This window comes from Mus caroli, unplaced genomic scaffold (genome assembly GCF_978045245.1).
Source record: "Mus caroli unplaced genomic scaffold, Mus_caroli_1 scaffold_8, whole genome shotgun sequence".
Classification (NCBI taxonomy): domain Eukaryota; kingdom Metazoa; phylum Chordata; class Mammalia; order Rodentia; family Muridae; genus Mus; species Mus caroli.
The window spans coordinates 17,993,826-18,016,839 of record NW_028227263.1 but is presented as its reverse complement, the minus strand read 5'-3'; the positions used below and the strand labels follow the sequence as shown (position 1 = coordinate 18,016,839).

Here is a 23,014-nt window from a genome sequence, read left to right as displayed (position 1 = left end):
CGGCGACCAGGGCCCAGGGCCGAAGCTGCGCGAGGCTAGGGGAGTAGGGGTGCTAAGACATCCCAACTGCCCCCACCCCTTTCCTGCCTCTGCCCCATCCTTTCCTTATACCCTCCCATTTTAGGAGTGGATTTATTCAAATTTTATTTAAATCTTTATATCTTGAGGGTCGCGCGTTTGAAGGGGGGAGGGCGGGGGCGCGTGCAGGCTGGGGGGGGCGGGGCCGGAGCAGCTTCCTTCACCCCCCTCTGCGCGCCCTGTCTCTGTAGGTCAGGGGGCCGCAGTACAGGGGCGGACCCAGGGGAGGGGGGCAGGTTGCAGCGACCCCCCCCTCCCCGGGAACCGGCGGTGGGCGGGGTTTGAACCCCGGAAACGGTGGGGGGCCCCTGGTCTTTCCCTGGACCCCTGGGCAGTTGGAGCTGGGAAGGGGCCAGTTAAGGGTCGGGGGCTTTGGGGAAAGGTGGGGGTGGGGAGCTGAGACTCATACCCGGGACTGAGTGGGGCCCGGGCAAAAAGCTGAGCACCCTGCGCCCGAGGAGCCCCCGTTGGCCTGGGGGGGCTGAGGGACTGAGCCCCCCAGAGCAGGACCTCCCCCTGGAAGGGCCGCGCCGCAGCCCGTGGGAGGGCCTCGCCCCCGGCGCTCCCCATCTCCACTCGCTGCTGTCCCGGCCTCCGCCGGAGGGAGGGGCCGAGCGCCCTCGGGGGGCCGTGGACCCCGGCGTTCTGAGCGTTCAGCGCCCCGCGCCGCCCGGCCCCCCCGCCGCCGATGGCCGCCGACCCGCCGGGAGCTGCCGAGAAGGGAGAGATGGCTCCCGGGACACGTGTGAGGTGGGTTCATGCGGCTCCTCCTCACCCCCAGACCTGGGCAGCTCCCACTCCCATTCATCCTCAGCCTGGCCTCTCCCTTCCTTCCCCGCCCCCAGCCTCACCCTCCCTTTGCTCCAAACTCCTTCTCCAACCTTCTCTCCTATAACCTCCAACCCCAGGGAAGTGGCCTTCCTTCCCCGACCCTGCTGCCCCTTGCAGACCTCCCCCTCCACCCCGCCTCCAGTCGCCGCCCTCTAGGCCCCTCCCCCGGAGTGCTGGAGGGCCCCATACCCTGTGGATGGTCTGGAAGTCCTTGGAAAGGGAGAAGCCAGGGGGAAGCAGGTCTAAGACTGATTGGGAAGAGACCCCCCCAGGCTTGCTGAGTCCATGTGGGATTTCAGAGGATCTGGTTTCCACGGGCAGGAGAGCCCCAGGGATTCCAGACAATTAGGGATGAAAAGCAGGCTGGTAAGATGTGAATGGGGGCGGGAAGACCTAAAGCCGAGCCCACCTTGAATTTTGTTGAGCTGTTAGGGCAACTTGTAGAATCCTAGGGAATCTGGGAGATTACCCAGATTGCCTGAGGGATCCTATTGGATAACTTGGAGCCCCCAAGGACTTGTGTGTAGGTTGAGAGGGGACACTAAGCATTTCAGGGGTGTCAGCCCGGGGCAGTGGAGAGCACACATTGGGTCATTAGAAATGGAGTGGGTCTGGCTAGAGTACCAAGGTTTGAAAGGTTTGGATGACTAAGTACCCACGAGAGAGAAGGGAGAGAGGGCAGAGTGTGGTGCTTGCCCCTGGAATCTGGAGGTAAATCAGTGAGGGAATGGGGGGTGTGGGTAACAACAGGTATGAGTTGGAAGCTCCCTGAGGTAATGCTACAGATCTGAAGCCTTTTCCAGGAACCTTGGCTTGGGATGTTAGAGGAGGGGCCTCAGTGTCCCTCCTTCCAGCAGGCGGGAGGTCTTGAGGGAGTGGCCCTCTGCTCAGGACACACACTAAAGGCTGACCTTCTCTGAGGGTAGAAGCAGAAGCTCTGCCCCCATCAGAGGTGCATTGAGCTTGCGGCCAGGAGACTCTCAGGCCAGGCTTTGCAGGCCTCTCTGACCTTACCAACCATCTGCCTACAGCCCTCGGCGTTGCTGACGCCCCCAATGTCGTCGAGCAGCCGGGGACCGGGGGCCGGAGCGCGCCGACGCCGAACCCGCTGCCGTCGTTGCCGGGCCTGTGTGCGAACTGAGTGCGGGGACTGCCATTTCTGCCGAGACATGAAGAAGTTCGGGGGGCCCGGGCGCATGAAGCAGTCGTGCCTGCTTCGGCAGTGCACCGCGGTGAGTCTTGAGCCCCATGCCCGGGGTACGTGGAACCTCAGGCCTATTTGCCCAGAGCACCATCAGTAGAAGTATGGGGCCTGAGCATTCTCTGGGTGTCCAGTGGCAGCTTCCCCGGGGTCCCATAGGGGTACTGTTCATACACTCACTTCTGCATTTCTTCACTGACTTGCTTAAATGTTTGATTTTTGTCTTTGTCGAAAAGTGGGCTACACAGAAGAGTCTGCCTCAGGTCTGTAGAGAGCTCGGCCCCTGCCGTATGCCCCTGCCCAGGTATCTGTGTTCAGGGGACCCAGCTCTACCATGGGAGAAAGCTTTTGCCTTTCTCAGGTCTTTCACACACCTTCAGGTGTCTTGAAATTGAGGCCAGGACCCCCGTCTTGTGACCTTGAGCAAGTCACTCTGAACTTCAAGTACCTTCCCTGTAAAATGTTTCTTTTGCTTCGTAGCAAAGATTAGATAGTAGTGTGCCATGACTGTCCTATTGAAAGGCTCAGCTCCGGAGTTATCTGGGAAACGTGGGTTCTCTTCTGCCTCCCTCATCCTTTCAGCAGCCTGGGGCGCCAGGATGGCCTTTCCCCAGCAGCCCGCCTCTCCTCCTCCTCCTCCTCCTCCAGCCACTCTTCCTGGTTGCACTTTCACCCCTCAGCCCTTCCCCTTCCTTTGTCCCCCAGCGCCTTGCCTTACCTCACCTTCTGATACTTTTCCCTTGATCTAGATCCCTGGCTGTCAGCATCCCTGATATGATTCAGTCCTACCATTGTCTTCCCTGAAGTCACATTGTCTGGAGACTGCTGCCTTGACCCTAGGCCTAAAGCAGCTGGGACCTTCTATGTTCCACCGACCTTTCCCACTGGGCTCACTGGGGGCTTCCAGAGTCACCCTTGGACGGCCCCCTGAACAACCTTAGAATTAGCCCCAGGCTTGTTACTTCTTTAACTTATCTGAGCCTTGTCATTTACCTGTGGTCTCTTCCACTCCATCCCGAGTCCTGTGCTAATGATAATAATGACAGTAGCCGTGTCTCAGCCCCTCATGGGTTGTCTTGTTCTTAACCATGGTCCTGTAAAGGAAAAGTCCCTCACCCCATCTTAGAGACAGAGGAGTGGTGAGGTTAAAGCCATCGCCGAAGGCCATCCTGGCAAATTAAGTATCTGGCCTGTGGGTTCTGACCCTCCTTCATCCTATAACTGATGTGGAAGAGTCTTTACCCTCCAGCTTGGATTCGAGGTCCCTGATGCCCCCTCTTTCCCAACAGCCCGTGCTCCCACACACAGCTGTATGCCTCTTGTGTGGGGAGGCTGGAAAGGAGGATACAGTGGAGGGAGAAGATGAGAAGTTTAGTTTGAGCCTCATGGAGTGTACAATCTGCAATGAGATCGTCCACCCTGGCTGCCTGAAGGTGATAACCCTGGGAACCAACCCTGCAACCTGGCTGGGGTAGACTATTGGGGAGCAAGGAAGTAGGCCACACTGTCCCAGGGCATATCCTGGCACCTTCTAGCCATTATTTGGTCTCTTGCCTACAGATGGGAAAGGCTGAGGGTGTTATCAATTCCGAGATACCCAACTGCTGGGAGTGCCCCCGATGTACCCAGGAAGGACGGACAAGCAAGGTAAAGCAGGGGCTAAGATAGGGACAGGGTGGAAGATCCGGAACTAGCTGGGGGCCTCATCCCCAGCTTACACTTTCCAGGATGCAGGTGAGGGTCCAGGGCGCCGCAGGGCTGACAATGGTGAGGAAGGCGCTAACCTAGGGGGTGGATGGAAGCTGACGGAGGAACCACCACCTCCACCACCCCTGCCCAGAAGAAAGGGACCCTTACCTGCTGGCCCCACCCCTGATGATGTGCCTGGGCCCCCCAAACGGAAGGAGAGGGAGGGGGGGAATGAGCCCCCCACCCCAAGGAAAAAGGTGAGGAGCAGAAGGGAACGGCTGGCTTAGAACATGGGATTCTGGGAGCTGTAGCCTGGGGGGTGGGTTGGTTTTGGAGCCAGGTCCCACTTGACCTGGGGAGTGAGGCTGCGTGGACTCCTCGAGGGATTCGTGAGTTGTAGTGGGAGTTGTAGATGGAACATGCTCACTATGAGGAGGAAGGAACACAAGCAAGGGGTAACTGGTACAGGTCAGGAATCTTTGAGAGACCCGGAGGATTAGGGAGGAGCAACAGAGCATGCTCAAACTACTACAGAGGCGGAGGGAAGGGCTCAGAAAATGCCTGAGGGGGAAGAAGGGAGCTGAGGAGCATGCTCAGTAAGGCAAGACACTGATTACAAGGTTAGGTTGCTGAGCAGTCTTCCTAGGATGGGGGCTTCTGGGATTTGTAGTCCAAGAAGACGACGGGGGAACCCTAGTTTGGTTGTCAGGGTCTCTAATGGTGTCTCTTTCTTCCCTGTATCTCCTTGTCCTGGTAGGTGAAAGGAGGCCGAGAGAGGCACTTGAAGAAGGTGGGTGGAGATGCCTGCCTCCTCCGAGGAGCGGACCCAGGCAGCCCCGGCCTTCTGCCCCCCAGGGTTCTGAATCCGAGCCAGGCATTCTCATCCTGCCACCCTGGGCTCCCTCCCGAGAACTGGGAGGTGTGCCGGGGACCTCCTTCCCTCCACCCTCCCCCCTCCCCTGTCATGGAGACTAAGACCTGTCCTTTCCTGATCACTTTGTTTTGCCCTACCCCTACATGGTCCCCATGGACCCCTGGGAGGAGTTGGGTGGGAGAATAGCCTTGGTCCAGGTCGTAGGAACCTGATTTCCAGCAGCCACTAGGCTAGTGTGTAGCCCATTTTCCTCAGTTTTCTAAGCCTAAGTGGAAAGAACCAAATTTCAATTTCTTGCCAGATCACTGATTCTTGATATAGCCTTGGCAACTTGTTATCTACTCTGGGCTTGCAAATGGCTTTCTGGTTTGTGAGATGAAGACAGACCACTTTCCTTCCCCCTTCTCCCATCTCACAGACAGATAAACCCAGTGAGATAGAAAATAACGGGCCCAGAGAAAAAGACTGGCCCAAGGTCACGTGGCTAAACTTGAACTCTGATACTACTTTGCACTGGTAATCTGAACACAAAGTCCTGCCTGTCCAAGTCCTTTACCAAATACCAGTTTATAACCTTGGACAGGTCACCTAGTCTCTTTGAGCCACACTCAGTTTCCTTGTCGAAAAGGAGTAGCCGAGTTGTTCCTTGAGTCAGAACAAGGATGCGCTGCAGCAGGACAGGGGGTGATTGCTTCCTGCACTGTGGCTTGTCTAGTCTCGCTGTTCTATGTCGTAGATGGTCAAGCAAGTCCTTTCTATGCCCCAGAATTGAAAAGGCAAGCCAGCACTTTACACATGTGCTGGGAGGCTCACAAACCATTGACTGACCCACAGGCTAGCTGGACTTTGAATAGTGGCTTCACATTGTAGATAAGGCAGCTGAAGTCCAGTGATGGACGGGGGTTTGGGAACAGTCAGGAACTTGGGCTGTGTCTCCTGGCTGTTCATCCTCTGCTGACTCCTGTGGGCGAGTGGTTGGGAAAGAGCACTCTAGGACCTAGTACAGCCTCACCTGTCTCTTTGCAGAAACCAAAGCCACCTATAGCTTCTGCTGAGGGCCCGGCAGTGCCATCCCCATCACCGCAGAGGGAGAAACTGGAGCGTTTCAAGCGCATGTGCCAGCTGCTGGAGCGGGTGCCCGATACCTCTTCTTCCTCCTCGGACTCGGACTCGGATTCAGACTCATCTGGCACATCACTCAGTGAGGATGAAGCTCCTGGAGAGGCCCGGAACGGGCGGCGGCCAGCACGGGGCAGCTCCGGCGAGAAGGAGAACCGTGGGGGACGGCGGGCTATACGCCCTGGCACTGGGGGGCCACTGCTCAGCTGGCCCCTGGGCCCTGCCCCACCACCACGGCCTCCACAGTTGGAGCGGCATGTCGTGCGGCCCCCACCTCGAAGCCCTGAGCCTGATACTCTGCCTTTGGCTGCTGGATCCGACCACCCTCTGCCTCGGGCTGCCTGGCTTCGTGTTTTCCAGCACCTTGGACCCCGTGAGCTATGTGTCTGCATGAGAGTTTGCCGGACTTGGAGCCGCTGGTGAGTAGCCAGATAGGCCCAAGCGCCATTCTTGCTTGCCAAGTGGTATATTACAGGTCTCTGATTCTCTGTGAAGCCTGGCTGCCTTTCTTGTGTCTATATTGTAATGCCATCCTTTCATGAGCTCACAACCTTCCCAGTGGCTCTGTAGAAAAGAGATAGTAGAATCAGGAGTTTGAATGTGGACCCTGGGGCTCCAGACTATTTCCCTTTAGTGTTTTTATATATGTTAAAGAGTTATTATGTGCTAAGTTTTGAGGTCTGTCTTCTGGAATTGTTTGATATCCCCCCCCTCCCCAGTTTTCATTTGAGAAAACCTTTACAGGTAGCCTCTGGCCTCTGAAGCAGCCATGGGTGGCACGGCCTCCTGAACCAGCCACCCCTTCCCTCCTGACCCTCAGTCCCCAGTTACTTCCTAACTTTGCTTAGAAACGCTAGGCATCCTCTAAAGCCTGCCTTCCCTCTGATCCTCTCCCAGCAAGAGTCTCCTCCCAGGCCCCCACAACATGCTGTTCCCCTAAAGGAGCACACACAGGCCTGGGCTTGGGGACGCATACTTTGTATCGATTTTTATCTTCATATCCCCAGCATAGTACAAAGGCAGTATGGATAGATGTTCCAGAAATGTTTCACTGAGTAAATTCAAGGCTTTCCCAGGGCTCAGATGTCCTTCACGGCTTCAACAATGTTGCTGTCTCCAGCTCTCCGGAGGCTGAGGCAGGAGGAGCCTGAATTGGAGACCAGTCTACCTAAGATACATTCTTCCCCCACCCCCCAAAGGTGGAGTTATCTTTGTTCACATCTGAGCCTAACAGGAGGGGGATGAGGCACGCTGGAAGCTTGCTAGTCAAGTTAGGGACTAAATTAAGACCCCACCCTTTTCCTTGGGACAAGCTCTGGAGAGTTTAGTGTTTGGCCTTTGGTTTCTGTGGAGTCAGGGAGGCTGGTATGCAAGGAGCCAGAGGCAAACGCCTCTGATAGACTGTTTGCTCCAGTGAGTCTATGCCCTTGGGGTAGTTTTTTAACTTCCTCATGCCTTTCTTTCTTTTTCTTTTTTTTTTTTTAAATCCTACTTCCTTCCTTCTCTCCCTTCCCTGTAGTAAGATTTGAACCCATGGCCTGGTGCATAGGCAGTCTTATACCACTGAATTATACCGTAAGCCATCTCTCCTTTTTTTCTTTTTGAGGTGGGGTCTCCAAGTTGCTTAGGCAGCTTTTGCTGCAGAGCAGTTAGAGTTACAGGTCTGCCCCAGCAGGCCTCGCCTCGGAGTCTTCTTCATGGAAAACCAAAATGGCTCTCACAGCAGCTGTGTGAGCTAGTACAACAGAACTGAGTAGGTCCTTGGGACATGGGAGCATCTCAGGGCCGTAACTGTGATTATTACTATTCACATGCGCATAAACACCCATTGAGAGACCAACATTTTTGTCTTACCTGTGCTTTGGAAGAGTTCACAGACAGACTGCAGCATGGATGCAGTCCCAGAAGTCGCCGAGGGTTACCATGCCCTCTGATAGAGTCTGGAAGATGTTTGTCCGTGCCTTTCAGGCTAGCTCTGTGCTTGACACATGGGGTCCAGAAGAGAGCTGGCACTAGAAGTGGACAGAGTGGAGAGGCCAGTGAATGCATAGTGGTTCCAGCTTGGGCCCTGCGCCTGGCCTGTGGTTTTTGTCAGTGGTGACTCATAGCTCTTAAGGTCTCTATTCTCACTTATAAGTCTGGGATATATATTAATGTAATTGGACCTAAGGTCCTAAGAAGGATTGGCTCTAAGATGCCTCTTCATTCCAGGGTACCAACAATCAAACTCAGTGTTTGTGTATAATCTACTCAATCTCTAGATGATTTATGGTGTCTGATACAATGCAAATGATACGTAAATATCTACTAAACTGTATTGTTTAGGGAATAACAAAACAAGTCTCCTACAGTCCATAAGCAGATTTTGTTTTGAATTCATCCTTGGGCGGTTGAATCCTTAGATGCAGAACCTCAGACACAGAAGCCCCAGTCCTCTTTACCTTGTGGGATTTAATGAGGCTGTTCCTGCCTAGCACTCGAAAAGTGCCTGAGGGTACCAGCTCTCGCTAAATGGAGCCTTCAGGTGAGAAGAACCAGCTAAGGGGATAAGGGGACCGCAGTGGGAGACATGACAGGAAGCTCTGCCAGATCTGGTCTCTGAAGCAGGAAGAGCAGGGAGGGGTTCAGATTGTGACTGGAGAGGAGATGAGGAGACAAGGTCTTGCTGTGAACTCAGAACGCCTTGCCTCAGTATTGCTCCTGGCTCCAGACCTTAAGGAAAAGAGAGATGGTACCTGGACTTGGGGTGCCGGTCTGGAATTCCACTGCCTGGAAGACTGAGGCCGAAAGATTGTAACTTCCAGGCCGCGTACGGCTCTGGGCAAAGGACTAGGAGCTGAGCAGTGGTGGGCACCTGGGAGGCAGATGCAGGACTGCATTTGAAAAAGATAAAAAAGGGGAGGGTGGGGGCTTAGGCAGAGTTCAAAGTATTTGTTGTAAAGACCCAAGTTTCATGCCTGGAACCCACGTAAGAGGCAGTAGAATTCCTGGAGCTTGCTAGCCAGCCCGCCTAACCTGATCAACAAGCCCTAGTTCCAGGTAAAAGCCCCTGCTTCAGAAAAGACAAGGGGAATGAATGGGGCATGGTTGGAGAGATGGCTCATCAGTTAACAGCGTGCATGGACTGCTGCCCTTGCCCCAGACAGGGATTTGGAGATGGAACTTAGCAGTGGAGCACTGGCTTCTCCTGGTCCTAGGTTCAAGCCTTTGGACTGCAGAACAGCTTAGACTTGCTGATTCTTTGGCTGTGAAGGCTGATTACGAGTGTAACTAAACTTGTGACCCAGGAGCCTGGGTGGGAGAGAGCCATAGCCTTCAAGCCTGGGAATCACAGGAGGAACAGACAGTTTCAGCAGAGAGCTTAGGTCTGAGAAAAGCTTGCGAGCCAGTCAGAGTCCACTACTGAGAACACAAGCGCTGGTGCTCATTTGTAAGTTTTCATCCTGTAGGGAGATTTGTTAGAGCCGTGAGTCTCAGCCTTCCTAATGCTAACTCTTTAATACAGTTCCTTGTGTTGTAGTGACACCCAAGCAGTAAAATTATTTTTGCATACTTTTAATCCCAGCACTTGGGAGGCAGAAGCAGGCAGATCTGTCCACCCTGCTCCACTGAGGGAGTTCCAGGACGGCGGGACTACACAGAGAAACCCTGTCTCAAAAGAACCAAAACCAAAACCAAAAAACTTGCTACTGTTATAGATCCTAATGTAAATAGATACCTGTGTTTTCTGGTGGTCTTAGGCGACCCCAGAAGGGCTTGGACCCGTAGGTTTAGAACTGCTGTGGTAGAGCAGAGACCACAAGTGTGAGCTAGAGCAAGGGTAACCCAAGAATTGGGGGATCAAAAAAGGGGTTCTCCAGAAAGAAAGGCTGAGGAAGGAAGGAGTGACAAGCAGCAGTGGGTGTCAATGGGGGAGGTACAGAAGATCAGGAACCAAAGGTGTCCACTGTGTCCACTGTCAAGGCCTGGGAGGAGTGTTTGCCTAATATCCAGAAGATGGGCTCCATCTCCAGCCACACACATCTAAAATCTGGATGTGCTTAGAGAGAGAGGGTGACAAAGGCATCAGCAGCAAAGATTTGATCCATTGAGTCCCGCTGGGTCACTGGTTTCTGAGGAGGCGCCTGGTATTCACTGGCCACGGAGACAGTATTGAGTGAATGAGCACATGAAGCAAGGGGTGTGGAAAGAGGTAGAAGAGGGTGTAGCCAGAGAGGGTTGTAAGTGGGAGAGCAGGCAGTGGCAGGCTTTCCTGTCTGGTGGCTTTGATTATTTAGAACTGGGAGGCAAAGGGCGGGCAGGGGGGTTGTGGAGGAGGTGTTGATGTGCCAGTAGACACTACCGTTTTCAAGGACGTGGGCAGAGAAGGAAGTAAGGAAGGGACTGGCACATGGTCAAGGCTGGCTGGTGGGAGAATGGAGGACTGTGGCAGTGTCCGGAATCCCAGAGAGCTCTTCCAAGGGAGAACTAGCTGTGATCTTCCGCCCACGGTGAAGCCGAATCTGCCGAGAGCACTTAGTTAGGGCTGGCCCAGCTCTGTCCCCAGGGGGCTTCTGCAAGATGGGGTTTGGAACTGCAACGGAGGTTTTACAGGAGGAGGTTGTGGGCTTGGCTGCAGTCAGGAGTAGGATGTTTAGGCCTGCCTAGTCAAGAATTCTTGTGTGTTCTGTCCTGTGAGTGCCACATGTTTCACTGTCCTTCCCCCCTTCCCCGGCCTGGAATGACATCTGTGGCTCTATGTCAGCCAGTTCCCAGTCCCATTGGACATAGGACTTATGCTGGACTCCAGTGAGCCCCTTCCTGTGCTGTTCTTTGTTGGTGCTTCAGGCCTTTGAAGTCAACTCTTAACCCCATTTTATGGCTTGGGAAATGGAGGCCTGGAGAGGTCTCCAAGGTGTGGAGGTGGAAGAGCCGGGGTTTAGATCTCCACAGCCTACACTCGTCAGCGCTGGTTCTGACTCTGTGATTGTACGTGTGGCCTGGCTTTGCAGCCCTCTTCAGCCTTCCTACAGCTTCCCTGGCCTCCGGGGTAGCCTCCTTCCTGCCCTTTCCCAGTCAGGATTCAGGTTCCATCCATGAAATACTAATGGGTCTTTGAACAAGGTGTTGTTTTTGCTTTTAATTAATTTGTGTATGTATGTGTGCTTGCGTGAGTTTATGTGCACCACAGGCATGCATGAGCGTGTTGGATCCCCCTGGACTGGAGCTCCAGGCAGTTGTGAGCTGCCATGTTGGCTCTGAGAACCAAACCAGGATCTTCCGCAAGGGCAGTGAGCGCTCTTAACTGCTGAGCCCTCTTTCTGGCCCTTGAGTACTTGTTTTTTAATCTCCGTGGGCCTTAAGTTGTACAAAGCCGCTGATTATCATCTCGCATGGATGCTGTGCGCTCGAATGCTCAATGCAAGGAAGGTGATGTGTGGTAAACCTTGGGTAAACACATGCTATTAGTCTTGTAGTCACCAGCACTGTTGTGGTAAGGCGACTTGTCCTCATCCTTGCCTTGTGAGTTTCCCAGAGTTGCCATGCTGCATGGTGATGGGCAAACCCCTGCCATTGTCCACCTTCCCCTCCTGGATTAAGACTGCTTTCTTCACAGGCGCATCTCAGTCGCTGTCTCAGTAGGATGCTCCCTCCCCTTCTCTGAGGTGAGGTTCCATGTCTTTACCATCCTGGTTTCCCAGTGGTGTCTTTGCCTTGACAAGCCCAGAAGAAGCCAGATCCTCTTGTCAGTAGGACTTCAACAGTTGTTGGCTACCACACTGAGATTTAATCCCTATGTTTTGGGGCTGACTACAATGGGTTGAGTTGGCTCCAGCCAAGAAACAATCGGGGAGACTTCCCGGACATGAAGGTCTGGAGTTGAGTCTTGATGGACTTGAGAGAAGTGGCCTTCCCAGGAGCGCAGAATGTATCCGAGTGTATTGGTACTAGATGCCAGGGGATACCTGGACAGGCAGGTAAGAATTCTAGTCTGGCTTTTGTGGAATATGATACAGAAACAAAGTTGGGGACCTGTGAGTACCCTCAAATTAGGGTTTTCTTTCCAACTGTGGACAGACCAGAAGGCCTTCAAGGAGTGGAGCTCCTGAGCCAGGACTGAAGGCTGCACTGAGAAGGACTTTGGACATAGCAGGAGGTCAGAGTGCCAAGGGAGAGAAGCTGGCTGCTGCATGAGGGGTCTGCTTCTGTGTTTCTTCTGCTTAGAATTAGAGAGATGTGCGTTTGTTGGTTGAGTGGAGGGGATGAAGAGGGGAGATTGGAATGGCAGAAAGAAAGGAAGAATGAAAGGAGGGCATCAGAGGACGGTGGCAGAGGACTTCAGATTGAAGCCCGATTTGTAGCCTTCGATAAAATGTATTCCAGCTTTGGAGTATTGGGGAGGGTTTTGGTTTTTTTTCCCCCTTACCCCCTTGGGGCAGGGTCTTAGTGTGTATCCCTTGTAGACCTCAGCCACGTGATGTTCCTCCTCGTGTCCTCCCTTGTGCTGGGATGGCAGGTGTGCATAACCATGCCCAGTTTGTTTGTTTTGAGTCAGGCTCTGGCCCTACTATCCAATGAGACTTCGAACTCCTTGGCTGAATGATGCTCCTGCCTCAGCCTCCTGAGAAGCTAGGGCTACCAGCATGTGCTTTGTGACCAGTTATCTAACCTTCTTTTTGTTTTGTTTGTTTGTTTTCTGTTTTTTGTTTTTGTTTTTTCGAGACAGGGTTTCTCTGTGTAGTCCTGGCTGACCTGGAACTCACTTTGTAGACCAGGCTGTTCTCGAACTCAGAAATCCACCTGCCTCTGCCTCCCGAGTGCTGGGATTAAAAGCGAGTGCCACCACGCCCAGCTTATCTAACCTTCTTAAGTGACAATAAGTCAAAAGTTAATCTGTTGGTTTTGAAAAGGGAAGTCTAGCTGAATGGCTGTAGTGCATGCCATTTTGATCGCCGCAATTGGGAGGCAGAGGCAGGTGGATTTCTAAGTTGGAGGCCAGCCTTGTCTACAGAGTGAGTTCCAGGACAGCCAGGGCTACACAGAGAAACCCTGTCTTGAGCAACACGCCCCCTCCACCCCCCCCACCCTCCCCAGAAAAAGAAAAAGAAAAAAAGTCTATTGTGAACTATTGTATCTTTAGTCCCTTTCTAATCCATATCACTTGCTTTTAACAGCTGTAGTTTCCTACATCCACAGCAACTCCTGGCTAGACTGTAATAGTTTCCATTGTGTTTATTCATTTGTGTGCATGCATGCATGTGTGGTGTGTGTGCGTGTGTGTATGTATATGCTATGTATATGTAGTGTGGGAGAGGGTGGGGTGGGGTGTCATTAGGCTTGGTGCCAGCACCTTTACCTGCTGAGCCTCTCTACAGCTCTTGGTACAGTGTCCCACTGTGCAGTATAGATTGGACTTTTAAATTTTTTACTTGGAGGAGGTGTGGCATTAAGCAGATAGCTGCAGAGTCCGTTCTCTTTCCACTTTTCTGTGGCTTCTGGGGATGGAATTCAGGCAGGCTGGCCAGCAGGCTTGCACAGCGAGCGTTTACTGCCCAGGCATCCCTGGCCTTACAGTTAGTTTAAGCTTCCCATTTGTGCGAACCTTTTTGTTTATGTTTTGGTTAAGACCAGGGTCTGGTGGTTGAGGCCAGCCTTGCGTTCCTGATTCCCCTGTCACCACCTCTCAAGTGCTAGAACTGCAGGCGCGTGCCACCGCTCCCAGCACAGCCTTAGTTTTAAGTGCAGATAGAGGACGACTTGAGATAAATTCAAGCCAGATGTGACAGCACAGGATCGCAATCCTGGTTGAAGTAGGAAGTAGGACTTCGAGGTCCTTTGCTGGTGCTGGTGTTTTTGGTTTTTGAGGAAGTGTCTCTCTACATTGCCCAGTCTGTCCTGGAACTCATTATGCAGACCAAACTGCCCTCAAATCCTAGACTCACAGAGATCCACCTGTTTGTGCCTCCTGAGAGCTGGGATTAAAGGTGTGCACCACCATGCCTGTCTGGCTCACTTCAAATTCTAAAGTACTTTAGACTAAATAGTGAATTCTAGGCCAGCCTGGGCTACAGTGTGATAACCTGTATCACAAACAAACCAAAAAAGTGAAGCCCTCCTTATGCAGAAAAGTGGATCGGGAGTAGATTGGAGTTCAGTAACTCCTTTCAACCCAAGATTTCCCCTCTCAACCTGGTCCTGCTGCTCTGACTGCCCATTAGTTCACTGGGAATTTCCGGACTTGACTTTAAAATTTACTGAAGTAGACAAACCTTGGAGTTTCAAGGAACTTCAGTATATCACAAGATGTTAACAGCTTCCTTGGTTTGGGGGGTGGGGGTTACTTGATAAAATATTTGGGAATCCTTCCAGTAACTGCTAGTTGAATCTTTTGGTGTGCTGGACTCGGGCCTGTTTACCTTTCTTCAGATTCATGTGTTTATGTTTGTTGTTCTGGTGCCTAGGACCTCCCAGGCCTTCCATGAACAGTTAATGAATAAATGCAAAGTGGGAAGGAGTCGTGATATACTTCACACTGACTTGATTCCTTCAGTCAGTGTGTGCGCTCGATAGCATGTGCTGTGCCCTTGCCTTTAGTGTGTCAGATGCTGGAGATCCAGAAGTGAGAAAGGCCAGATCTGCCCTGTGGAGCTTACATTCTAGTGGGGGACACTCTGTAACTTAACAGACAGAAAGCATCAGGGCTTTAGTCCAGCCTTGGCTCACACACATGGCAGAGGAGAGCTGAAAAGTGCCTGTGAGCTGAAATAACTTAGTAAAGGAGAAGAATCAAGAAGCCCAGAGATAGATTTTGGGGGCTGCTTTTATAGGTTAGAAGGCCCATGAACTGTAATTACTTCATTTGATCTTATAGCAGCCCCGTGGAGCAAGCCCCCTGAATCATTATCTGTAACTGAAGTCTTTCTGACTCAGAGAGAGGAATGGACTTGCCTAGGGTCTTACTTCTAGTTAGCAATGAGGTGTGGAGTCCTAAATCCAGTCCTTTGGGCTGGAGGCCAGAAGATTCTTGCATTCCTTGGGACAGGAGAGAACTGGGGTATCCTGACTGGGATCCTAGAGACTTGGGGCTTAGGACTCTGTCTCCCCCCTGTGGCTGGCAGGTGCTACGACAAGCGTCTGTGGCCTAGGATGGACCTAAGCCGGAGGAAGTCACTGACCCCACCCATGCTTAGTGGGGTGGTTCGCCGCCAGCCCCGTGCTCTGGACCTCAGCTGGACAGGTGTCTCCAAAAAGCAGCTCATGTGGCTCCTGAACCGACTGCAAGGTAGGACGGTGATGAGTCAGGACAGACAGACACAGAGGTAGGATGGTGATGAGTCGGGACAGACAGACACAGAGGTAGGATGGTGATGAGTCGGGACAGACAGACACAGAGGTAGGACGGTGATGAGTCAGGACAGACAGACACAGAGGTAGGATGGTGGTGAGTCAGGACAGACAGACACAGAGGTAGGATGGTGATGAGTCGGGACAGACAGACACAGAGGTAGGATGGTGATGAGTCGGGACAGAGGGGCACAGAGGTAGGATGGTGATGAGTCGGGACAGACAGACACAGAGGTAGGGTGGTGGTGAGTCGGGACAGACAGACACAGAGGTAGGATGGTGATGAGTCAGGACAGACAGACACAGAGGTAGGATGGTGATGAGTCGGGACAGACAGACACAGAGGTAGGATGGTGATGAGTCAGGACAGACAGACACAGAGGTAGGATGGTGGTGAGTCAGGACAGACAGACACAGAGGTAGGATGGTGATGAGTCGGGACAGACAGACACAGAGGTAGGATGGTGATGAGTCGGGACAGAGGGGCACAGAGGCGGTTGCTGGTGAAGGTCTACAGCCTGCTTCTTTGATTCTAGGCCTGCAGGAGTTGGTGCTTTCTGGGTGCTCCTGGCTCTCTGTCTCTGCCCTGGGCTCAGCCCCACTGCCAGCGCTGCGGCTCTTGGACCTCCGCTGGATTGAAGATGTTAAAGACTCCCAGCTTCGGGAGCTGCTGCTGCCTCCACCAGACACCAAACCAGGTCTGAGCACCATGATCATCTGTGGATGGGTTAGCGAAAGTGGAGGTGTAGGCCTCGAAGCCTCTTCTGAGGGCCCAGGGGTCAGAGTAGTTAAGAAAGGAACGGAAGAGGACAGGACTTTAACCCATCTTGGCTATGTCTCATTCACTTTTCCTACTGTGTGCTTTCAGCTTTCAACTAAGTCTTTTTTTTTTTTTTTTTTTTTTTTTGGTTTTTCGAGACAGGGTTTCTCTGTGTAGCCCTGACTGTCCTGGAACTCACTCTGTAGACCAGGCTGGCCTCGAACTCAGAAATCCACCTGCCTCTGCCTCCCAAGTGCTGGGATTAACGGCATGTACCACCACTGCCCAGCTTGAACTAAGTCTTAGAAGGGTAGGGTTTCCCTCAGGAGGGAGGAGAAGGCCTGGTGATGGGCAATGGTGCGTAGAGCATTCTCTCTGGACCCAGCTGTGTCTTCATAGCAGAGCCAGGAAAACCATCCAGAGGGCACAGCTGTTGCTTCACCCTGGGCTTTAACTGTCACTCCTAGTACTATGAATAAGGGCCACGTTTTTTTTGTTTTCTGTGCCCAGGGAACTCAGCCCCCTATGCATGTTAGGCAGGCACTCTAACACTGAGCTCACAGGGTCAGTTTTTGTAGTTAGTTTGGTTTTACACAGGGTCTTATTCTGTAGACCAGGCTGGCTTCAAACTCCAGAGAGATGAATTTGCCTCTCTCCCACGTGCTAGGATTGGTGTGAGCTACCACACCTGACCACTTCTTAGTTTTCATTTCTGTTTGATTTTGAGACAGGTTTTGTTCTGTAGCCTAGCCCGCCCTGGAAGCTGTGATGCTCTGCCTCCCGAGTATTGAGCTTAGGTCTGCACCGCCATCCTTGGATAAATCAGCATTGCCTCCGGCCTTGTGCCACCCTTGCATTTCCAATTTTTTAGCCTTCTTGCCAAATTCTCTCCAGTCCTGGGGCCATTTTCATTTCCCCGTTTTCTCTGCCTCTTAAGCTGTTATCGTCCTCCATCTAATTAACAGCTGTCCTTTTTCAGAAGTATTTCTTTGGAGGGGAAGACACCACACTTGGTATTTTTTAGTCTTACTTTTTTTTTTTTTTTTTTAAGATTTATTTATTTATCATATGTAAGTACACTGTAGCTGTCTTCAGACATTCCAGAAGAGGGCGTCAGATCTCATCACGGATGGTTGTGAGCCACCATGTGGTCGCTGGGATTTGAACTCAGGACCTTTGGAAGAGCAGTCAGTGCTCTTACCCGCTGAGCCATCTCGCCAGCCCCTTAGTCTTACTTTTTAATTCTCTGAAGCCATGAGCCCGTGGTAAGAGGTTTTTGTTTCTGTTCTGGTGGCTCTCCCCGAGTATGGTTCTAAGCAGAGCAGGGCAGCTGGGGTGTCAGTGAATCCAGAGTCTTCCATCTTTGCTGTCCTCCTTCTTCTGATCATTTACTCCCTTCCATTCCTGAAAACTGTCTCAGCTCTGAGATTATTTAACATGGTTGGATGTCTCACCGTATACTAATGGAGGACATATACTAATGGCCCCTGCCCTTCTTCCCACAAGTTCTAAATGACCTTTCTTCTGGTCGACTGAGCTGTGGCCAGTCTGTAAATGTGCTCCTCAGAGTCGAGGGGTAGAAACCTGGGCTTGCCACATTGAATGCGTACAGAGGTAGTGCTAACAGAAGCCATATGTTTAGGTGCCAGACCTTAGGGAGCAGTGCCAGCAGCCCTGATGTTGCTGTTCACTGTCAGAGTAAAGGAAGGATGGGTTTTCAAGAAAACCTCTGTATCCAAATTTCTATATCAAAATGTACTTTTGGGGGCTGGTGAGATGGCTCAGTGGTTAAGAGCACTGACTGTTCTTCCGAAGGTCCCGAGTTCAAATCCCAGCAACCACATGGTGGCTCACAACCATCTGTAATGAGATCTGACGCCCTCTTCTGGAGTGTCTGAAGACAGCTACAGTGTACTTACATATAATAAAATAAATAAATCTTTAAAAAAAAAATGTACTTTTAGCTGGGCAATGGTGACGCATGCCTTTAATCCCAGCACTTAGGAGGTAGAGGCAGGCAGATTTCTGAGTTTGAGGCCAGCCTGGTCTACAGAGTGAGTTCCAGGACAGCCAGGGCTATACAGAGAAACCCTGTCTCAAAAAATAAAAACAAAAGTCCTTTTAGTGTCTGGAGAGCTGGCTCGGTGACTGCTCTTCCAGAGGATCTGGGTTTGAATCCTAGTACCCACATGGTGGCTCACAGTAGTCTGTCATTCGAGTCACAGAGGATCCCTTTTTGCTTCCTTGGGCACTGTACATATGTGGCATATATACAGGAAAAACACCCATACCCTTAAAAAAAAATGTAGTCAGGCAGTGGTGATGCATGCCTTTAATCCCAGCACTCAGAAGTCACAGGCAAGTGGCTCTCTTGAGTTCAAGGCCAGCCTAGGCTACAGAGCGAGTTTCATGACAGAGAAACCTTCTCTCCCTCCACCCCAGTCCCCAAATAAGAAGAAGACATTTTTTTCTGTTAGTCACTATATAAGCCAGGCTTATGTAGTGGTATGGTGGCCCACTGTGTAGTCCCAGTACATTTGAGGCTAGCCTAAGCTAAATATTAAAATTCTGTCTTAAAAGCAAATTTCAAATAAAGAGTAATTCTAATGGAAGCCTAGCAGTGCATTTTTGTGATCCTAGGGACTGGGGAATTTGAGGCAGGAGAATCAGGAATTAAAGGCAAGCCTAGGCTACTTGGAGACAGTTGTCTAAGAAGGGAAATGAGGACACAGCTCAATGGTGAGGGTTCACTCTACATGTGTGAGGTCCTATGTTCAGCATTTCCCCAAACCCCCAATACACACACACCGAGTTTTAGCACTGTGCAGATGTCACATGCCACAGCACAATTTTGGCAATGTATCTTGGACTGTGATGTCTGGTGATCAAGTGACTATGGTATTTTTATAAGATGAGATAAGAGTGTGAGTCAGCCCTGGCCTGGGGTCCTAGCTTGCTCTGTTACTTTGTAATCAGGTGCTCTGGGGTCCTGGCTCTGCAATTTTGTAATCATGTGATCTGGGACAGGTGTTCTCATCTGTAAGTAGAAGTGATTAAATAGAGATGTGGCTTCCTTCTTAAATTTTTTTTTAATTTTAAATTATATGTATATGTTTGTGTAGGGGATATGTTCACATGAGTGCAGGTGCTTACATAGGCCATGGGTGTCAGAATGCATACTGGGGATCCAAGTGGGTGTGAGCCATCTGATAAGGGTCCTGGGAATTGAACTCATGTCTTCTGGAAGAGTGGTATATGTGGTTTACTACTGAGCCTCAAGGCTTGGCTTCTTCAAGTGGAGTTAAAGGCTCAGCAGTATTATCACAAGAGAATTTGGAAGGAAAGTAAATCTAAGATCTTGGACCTTGTGCAGTTCTGGGCTTGCTGCATGTCTGGGGTGGGGCCAGCAGTCCACCTCAGGGACTTAGGCCAGTAGTGTGGGGGTAGGAGGACTCTGAACTCTTTCCCCCCAGAGATAGGGGAGGAGGCCGCCTCTGGACTCACTCTGCAGTGGCTAGCAGTCTCTTGAGTGTAGGTCATCCCAGTAGGGTTTTGTGGACAGAGCCACTTGTGGACTGTAGCCTCAGTGAAGCTGAGACAACTGTGGGACTCAGAGAGATGAATGCTGTGTCAGGGAGTTAGCCTGGCCTTGTTTTCCATTGCTGTGATGAAGTCCCCAAAGGCCCTCGGGGAGCAAAGGATTAACTTCATCTTGCAGCTTAGAGTTCAGTATGAAGTCAGGGCAGGACGTCGGGCAGGACAGGAGCGGAGCAGAGGCCATGGAGGTCCACAGCTTACTGGCTTGCACGGCTTGCACTCAGTGGCTTGCTCTGCCTGCATGTTTATACTACTCAGGTCTACCTGCCCAGGGTGGCACTGCCCAGAGTGAGCTGGGCCATCTCATGTCATGAATTGAACATGATTGAACATTAAATGAACATAGAAAAAAAAAATGCCCTCACAGACTAGCCTGCAGGTTAATCTGGTGGAGAACTTTTTTTTTTGTTTTTCGAGACAGGGTTTCTCTGTGTAGCCCTGGTTGTCCTGGAACTCACTCTGTAGACCAGGCTGGCCTCGAACTCAGAAATTCACCTGCCTCTGCCTCCCGAGTGCTGGGATTAAAGGCGTGCGCCACCACTGCCCGACAGTGGAGAACATTCTTTTTTTTGTTTTTTGTTTTTTTTTTAAAGATTTATTTATTTATTATATGTAAGTACACTGTAGTTGTCTTCAGACACTCCAGAAGAGGGCGCCAGATCTCGTTGTGGATGGTTGTGAGCCACCATGTGGTTGCTGGGATTTGAACTCTGGACCTTCAGAAGAGCAGTCGGGTGCTCTTACCCACTGAGCCATCTCACCAGCCCAAGTACACTGTAGCTGTCTTCAGACCCACCAGAAGAGGGTGTCAGAGCTCATTATGGGTGGTTATGAGCCTCCATGTGGTTGCTGGGATTTGAACTCAGGACCTTTGGAAGAGCAATCAGTGCTCTTACCTACTGAGCCATCTCACCAACATTCTTAAGTTGACATTTTCTTTGCAGATGAAGACACACCAGCTTGTGTCAAGTTGACAAAACAACAAAACAAAAAGCCTAGCCTGCACATACCACCAGAAAATGTCAAGTAGAGGAGAGACACTATTTCATTTGTGTTTGAGAATGGTTTTCTTGAGACCAGAAAGAAGATCGGGCATTAGCACTCAGGAGGTAGAGGTGGGAGAATTGTTGCTAATTTGAGGCCAAGTCGGTCTACACAGGCAATTCAGTTCAGCTAGAGTTATATAGCAAGGGTGTGGGGAGGGTGTCTGCAGTCAAACCTGGTTCTGGTGCAGAAGGAACAAAAGGAGTTCAAGCTAGCCTGTTGTTGAGCCTGAACTTTGACCTCCGTAGCCACGAGGGTGGAGGGTGCTGTTTATTGGATAATGGGTAAAGACACCGAGCATCCTACTAGGGACAGAGCATTGAGCAAAAGTTCCTGCTTGCTTGGAACTGACGTTTCTATTGGAGGGAGGAAAGGATCAAAAAGCAAAAATGTATACAGTGTATCAGACCCCTGAGGTGGGGGCTTAGGACTCAGGAATGGTGAGACTCGAGAGCTCTCCTGGGAGACTTCCCTGAGGGGATAGGAGCAGGTCAGCTGAGATGCCACGTGTTGCTATGAAGAGCCAGTCATGTGGAGCGGCAGCAGCTGAGGAGACTCCCATGTTGGGAGCAGGTGTAGGACAGATAATGAAGACCACGAGGGCAGGCTGGGAGGGGCCGCTAATACTACTTTATCTGCCTAGGGCAAACTGAGAGTCGAGGCCGACTGCAGGGGGTGGCAGAACTTCGCCTAGCTGGCCTGGAGCTCACCGATGCCTCCCTGAGGCTCCTTTTGCGCCACGCTCCCCAGCTCAGTGCCCTGGACCTGAGTCACTGCGCCCACGTTGGGGACCCCAGTGTCCACCTCCTCACGGCTCCTACTTCCCCTCTTCGAGAAACACTGGTGCACCTCAATCTCGCTGGTAAGTGCGATCCCCCTTGTGACGTCCCTGTCTACCTTGTGCTACCTCCTTAGCTGTCTAATCTCAACTGCCGCTGCCCCATCCGCAGGGTGCCACCGCCTCACGGACCACTGCCTTCCACTGTTCCGTCGATGCCCACGTCTTCGCCGCCTGGACCTACGCTCCTGCCGCCAGCTCTCACCTGAAGCTTGTGCCCGGTTGGCGGCTGCTGGGCCCCCCGGCCCCTTTCGCTGCCCAGAAGAGAAACTGCTTCTCAAGGACAGCTAGTTGGGTGCCGACGCCTCCTTCCCTTCCCCAGGACTCAGCCAGAGAACCTGGACCTCTTGCCTTCATTTCACCCCCTGTTGGGAGGCCAGGTTATTTTCTTGATGACTTGGCACTCCTCAGTTTAATGACTTGGGATTCCTGCCCAGGGACTTGAGCCAGCCTTCCCTCTCTCCCACCTGCACTGATTATCTCGGGGGGTCTTTGCTTCCCATCTCTCCTTTCACCTGCTTCATTGTCCATCCCCTCTGGGGAGTGAGTCAAGAGGTACTGGGGAGGTGCTGAGCCAAAGGGATGGTGGGAGGGAGGGGCGGTGAAGGTGCAAGTCTGGACTAGGGAAAATGAGGTGACGTGGTATCTTGTACACAAGATACTGGGGGCTGGGGGAGGCGATGGATGGGTGTGGGGAGGGCAGAAATCAGACCAACAAGGGTTCAGGGAACAAAGACCAGTTGGGTGGGATGGGGGGCCAAAAAGGGAAACCAGAGGAGCAATTGGGGATCCGGGTGTCAAGACAGGGGGCGCTACAAGCCAGGTAATGCCAGGACTGGGGGCTGGGAGAGGAGCAGATGTGGGGATAGTACCCTCTGTGTAGGGTTACCTCTCTCCCCTTCCCTCTACCCAGATTTCAGTTTTCCCCGACCTTGACTCCTTGAACGTCACTGAAAATGGCAGCTATTGCAAGGAGTAGGGGCCGCGGGTCTACCTGCTGTTAAGCTCGGTGGCCCAGGGGAGTGGTGAGGGGTAGCCCAGACCCCTGCCTGGCTCTCTACACAATACTTGAACATTCATCTGTACTGAAGTGTTACTTGAACCGGGGGAATCTCGGACTTGGGGGAGTGTGATGTGAGGGGACCAGCTTGACCGAGACTGGGCTAGTGGGTACCCAGTTTGGACTGTCCCACCCCTAGCTCTCTTGCTTTACTGTCTTGAACAGCTCCACCCTTCCGACTTGAGTTGGGGTGGGGAAATGTCAGCTTAAAGATGGGCAAGATGGGACTCCTCCAGTTTGGCTCGTCCCATTCTTTCATCGTCATGGAAACTTGTATCCCATTTGCCCAGGGAACTGCCACTCCTGGTTGCCATGGAAATAGCAGCCAATGGACACCTCCGGAAATCAGTGCTAAGACTGGAAACGGTCCCTCTTAGTTGCTGTGGGAACTTAGTAACAGACTCTTGGCACCTCCCCTCTCCCCACCCCTTTCCTTCTTCCAGTGTCGGGGTGGGGTCTCAAGAGCCTGAGGGAGGAGTCAGGTCTAGGTCCCACTCAACTTAGGCCAGGGGGAACTGGATTGTACTACATGGGGGTGGGGGGAGGGGAATCTATCCACATACCTCAGGTAACAGGAAGGTGCGCGGGTTGGGGGTGGG

At 52.0% G+C, this 23,014-nt stretch overlaps 1 protein-coding gene across 9 annotated transcripts; it reads left to right on the top strand.

The window, feature by feature from the left end:
- The first annotated feature begins 451 nt into the window (after positions 1-451).
- Positions 452-23,003, top strand: Fbxl19 (F-box and leucine rich repeat protein 19). 9 transcript variants are annotated; one of them, XM_085841280.1, is made up of 12 exons: positions 452-828; positions 1,941-2,141; positions 2,347-2,373; positions 3,400-3,543; positions 3,671-3,757; positions 3,838-4,056; positions 4,557-4,718; positions 5,700-6,211; positions 14,891-15,054; positions 15,653-15,814; positions 21,161-21,379; positions 21,468-23,003. In XM_085841280.1, exons 2-12 carry the CDS (start codon positions 1,965-1,967, stop codon positions 21,644-21,646), a joined length of 2,052 nt encoding a protein of 683 aa, XP_085697406.1. In that variant the 5' UTR covers positions 452-828; positions 1,941-1,964; the 3' UTR covers positions 21,647-23,003. The 9 variants fall into 9 exon arrangements, with proteins under 9 accessions (XP_085697406.1, XP_085697410.1, XP_021022463.1 ...); XM_085841279.1 differs by having other exon boundaries at positions 663-828; positions 4,557-4,589; XM_085841284.1 differs by lacking the exon at positions 2,347-2,373 and having other exon boundaries at positions 4,557-4,589.
- The last annotated feature ends 11 nt before the right edge of the window (positions 23,004-23,014 follow it).